This window comes from Lepidothrix coronata, unplaced genomic scaffold (assembly GCF_001604755.1).
Source record: "Lepidothrix coronata isolate B3197 unplaced genomic scaffold, Lepidothrix_coronata-1.0 Scaffold110, whole genome shotgun sequence".
NCBI lineage: Eukaryota > Metazoa > Chordata > Aves > Passeriformes > Pipridae > Lepidothrix > Lepidothrix coronata.
This window is the reverse complement of record NW_016690290.1, coordinates 2379433-2383429: the sequence shown is the minus strand read 5'-3', so window position 1 is coordinate 2383429 and position 3997 is coordinate 2379433. Positions and strand designations below refer to the sequence as shown.

The window sequence follows — 3997 nt, the reverse complement described above, 5'->3', positions numbered from 1 at the left end:
AGAGAAGAGAAGAGAAGAGAAGAGAAGAGAAGAGAAGAGAAGAGAAGAGAAGAGAAGAGAAGAGAAGAGAAAGGAATGCAGAAGTTATGTATTTCCTTGTGTTTCTGCTGCTCAGCTGGGTAAAAGCAGGGCAGGCACTGCTGCTGCTAAAGGAAAACTTCTCTAGATGTTTGTTTCTTCCTTACGTATAATCTTTAAAAGGGAAAATTCTTTTTGAGCTTTCCCTGAGTAAGGAAAACACGTTTTCACTAAATGAAGGTTGGAGGAGTGTGAAGTTGTGCAAGTAGTGCCCTACAAACTGTAAATCCTAACGGTAAATGCGCAATGATTTTTTTTCTCCCTCCATTTCTTGCTCTGGATAAGTTACAAAATAAAATAAATTCATTTTTTGCAATAAAAAAAATCCTCCCTCTCCCTTTCCCAAGCACAAGCCCTGCCGACACCTGAGCCCATCTGACTGAATGCTGCAGCCTTCTGCTGCTTTCAGATACCCCCACAGTGGTGAATAAGCCGAGACCCACTGCTTGGGTGGGTGTCTTCTTCACCACCAGCCTGTGCCATACCTTTTGTGATTTCTCTTCTGAAAGCTGCCGTCCAGAGTGAGTTCTGCACGGCTGTCAGGAGAGGGCACCAAGTCCAAGCAAACAGGGCGACTCCACGGTCTGAAGGCTTCAGGACGGTAAAAGCAAAAGTTTAAGAGGCTTCCTCAGGCTGAAGCATCTCCTGGTGGACCCACAGATCTCCACCTGCCTCTTGGCGCCCACGAGACCTCCGGTTCCCAGACCCGCAGTGTGCCAGGGGCATCCCTCAGCTCTGAGTGGGTTTTGCCTCTGCTGCGAAAGCACCTCTGGAGCTGCTGCAGCCAAAATCCCCTGGGGCACGGAGTGCCGGCAGCTGGGCTTTCATCAGGTTAATTTTCCTTCTGCTGTGTCAGGTCATTCATACCCTGGAGGGCAGGAGGGGCGAGCTGAGCAAGCTGCTGCCTCCCACCTCCTGTCACTCTGCAGGGCAGCCACAGCATTTTCTGGTCCTCTGCCTGCAAAACTGTGAGGAAGGGGAACGTGGGAGGCTGGGTGAATTCTAAATTCTCAAGTTTGCCCGGAAAATGGAGAAGCTGGAGCGTTTTCCCAGAAGTCCCACTGAAGTCTCACTGGAGAGCCCCTGGCCAGTGACTACAGGTCGGGAAATCCTTGTTGGTGTGAGTCTGGTCACTCTTAGCAGAGAGACCACCCAAGCTCGTGGCGCCTTCCCAGGGCGTGGCTTCTTTCCAAACCCACCTCCTCGCAGCCGCCTCCCTCCCGGCTCTTGGCAAAAGTGTTGCTGTGACTCGGATTCGAACCGAGGTTGCTGCGGCCACAACGCAGAGTACTGACCACTATACGATCACAGCAGAAGGTGTCAGAAGGTGTCCTGCCACACGCCGGGACCGTGGGGACGGGAGCGCCTGCTCCGACCCCTCCCCTGGCACGGACACCCAGCACAGCCTGGGGAACAAATCCACGCTCTTTTATCAAGGAGGCCACAAATGGGCTTGGATGATGCTGTTCAGAGCTCCAGCAGCATGGAATGGGGCCCTGAATTGTGCAGAACGCTGGCAATGCTGGAATGGCACCTGGAGAGCGAGGCTGCTGCGAAGGATGGCACTGTTGAGGGGGTATCATGCTGTAGGGTCACCACACTACAATGCAGCAAATTCAGGGTTTTAATAGCTTCAGCTAAATCTAAGTTGTACAAGGGGTGAGGAATTAACTAACTTTTTAGCATCCTGTGTGATACAACAAATTTGGGGGAATTCAGTTAAAAATACAACAAACAGCATGAGGATCTCCACAGGGAGCTGAGTGATGCTGTGGGAAGGATCCAGACAGGGAGGTCCAGGTAACCTGGAATGTCCCCAGGGCCCATAATTCATCATTCCCAGGACCCCACTGCCACCTCGCTGCCTGATCATGATCCCTCTCCATGTTTCCCCACAATTTTATGCCTTGAAAATTGTGCTTTGATGACTCCAGAGCTGCTTTTGCTGTTGCTGGCCCTGGATGTAGGTTGGGCTCAGTGCTGGTGGAGAAGAAAGGACTCGGTGGGGGTGAGAGCTCCCTGCTCCACATGCTGGGCAGCCCACAGCCCTCTGGGTACCATCCCACTGCCACCTCCTCCCCAGCCCTCCATGCACCACGGGATTTGCAGCAGGGGATCCCCAGTGCCCCCATGGACCCCAGGGCCCCAGTGTGCCCACTGGCTCCCTCACCCATCTCCATGGTGAGTCCCAGAGAGACTGTGGGCACCTCTGCTCATCATGGAGCCTCCAGTGCCACGTATGACCCATGGAAGCCACCCAGAAGACAGGTAGAAACAGGATTTAACAGGAAGACAGAATAGGGTTTCCATCCCTGAGAGGGCTCAGGACTGCACTTACAGACTTCCTGCTTGCTGGTCTTCATGCATGTTTTAAACTACCTTGATCTCTGCTGGAGGAACAACACAGCAGGGCATGAGCAAGCCAGGAGGATCCTGGTGGGTTTGGGTGACAGCTTCCTGACCTGTGTGGCAGAGGAGCTAAGGAGGAGCAGTGCTCTGCTCCAACTTTGAAGAAGTGCTCACTGGGAGGAGTAGCTGAGTCATCGGAATGTGGAGTCATTCCAAGGGAGAGCTGTGGGACGAGCCCAAAGACAAAGCCCTACCAGGATGGTAGCCAGATCCCCAGTTAAAGGAGAACAAATATTCAGGCCAACCCAGCTCAGTGACATGCAGAATAACTCTGAGAAGTTCTCTCAAAGCATTACTGAGGACTCTCACAGTGATAGTTATTAGAAGACCAAGAGGGAGAAGGCTCAGACAGTTCTACTTATTGTTTACAGACACTAATTTATTAAGGCACAGGCACAACACTGTGTGGCAGCAAAGGTCCCCACAGTGAGAATCCTGAACCAGCATCTCACCATGGCAAGATCTTCCCTTCCCAGTCCAGAAAGGTCCCGGTCTCCTTCTCAGAGAGGGAGGAAAGCACCTTCAACATCCCTTGCACGCTGGCATCAACTGTCAGGGGGGGCTGTGGGGAAGAGGGAGAAACATTTGTATGCCCCAGGTCAGGACAGGGTCTGCCTTGGAGCAGATCAATGCTCAGGGATTGGGGTTCTCTGGCATGAGAGAGGAGAGGCCAGCACCCAGCAAGAAGAGGTCCTAGTCCCTCATCTCCTCCTCTCAATTCTTTCCAGGGTATCTGCCCAGGAGCTCCCACAGAGCTCAGCATGCCTGGGACTGTTCAGTCCCCAGGAAGCTCTGCATTCCTAAATGAAGAGGTTCTTCCAGACCATGGCCAGAAATATCTCTTACCTTAAATGATTCTGAGCTCCCCCCCATTTCAGTTTGCACCCAGCCAGGGTGGAGAGTGACACAGAGGATGCCGTGCTCCCGGTATGCCAGGGACTGGCACTTGGTCAGCATGTTCAGAGCAGCCTGTGGGGAGACAGGGCAGGGATGGTGGTGGGAGGGGAAGGGGGCTGCAAGGGGAATGTGTGCAGATCTCACAGCTGGGGCAGGGATAGGGCAGTTGGAGCCAGCTCCTGGGGTACATGATGCTGCCTAGTCGAGGTCCTATCCCATCATGTCCCTCTGGGGCAGGACCCGAGGCCAGGCACATGACTGGGCTGTCAGAGTACCCAGAGACTGGGCACATGGACTGAGGAGGAAGTTGGAAGGCATGCACCATCATTTGGAGGGGAAAAGGTCTGGGTTCCCCCCAGCACACTCTGGCAGTACCTTGCTGCAGCGGTACGAGACAACTTGTCCAAATTCCCATACATAGACATCTTCAATGGAGCCTGCATAGCTGGACATGTTGACGATGGCTGCCTTGCTGCAGCTCATCCCTGAGCCCGGGCTCCCCTGGGCAGCCTTCTTCAGCAAGGGCAGGAATGCCTGCGAGGAGGAAGAGGAGACAGGGGAGAAATATGGATGTGGCCCAGGGGAGAGGACCAGCTCCTTCCACAGTGGGCAG

General features: G+C 53.7%; 1 protein-coding gene and 1 non-coding gene across 4 annotated transcripts in view; both read right to left on the bottom strand.

Moving 5' to 3' along the window:
• Window positions 1-1318: 1318 nt before the first annotated feature.
• TRNAH-GUG lies at window positions 1319-1390 on the bottom strand. Its single transcript has one exon. It is a non-coding gene; the product is annotated as a tRNA-His (tRNA).
• Window positions 1391-2845: 1455 nt separating this feature from the next.
• Window positions 2846-3997, bottom strand: part of LOC108501949 (C-factor-like) — a 3874-nt gene continuing 2722 nt past the window's right edge. Inside the window, exons 5-7 of one of the 3 annotated variants that reach the window (XM_017824322.1) lie at window positions 3760-3837; window positions 3334-3456; window positions 2846-3049 (exon numbers count right to left, since the gene is read on the bottom strand). In XM_017824322.1, the coding sequence (XP_017679811.1) occupies window positions 2936-3049; window positions 3334-3456; window positions 3760-3837 (315 nt within the window). In that variant the 3' untranslated portion in view covers window positions 2846-2935. Of the gene's footprint in view, window positions 3050-3333; window positions 3457-3759; window positions 3919-3997 lie in introns of all 3 variants that reach the window. The other 2 variants (XM_017824327.1, XM_017824324.1) reach the window with 2 other exon arrangements.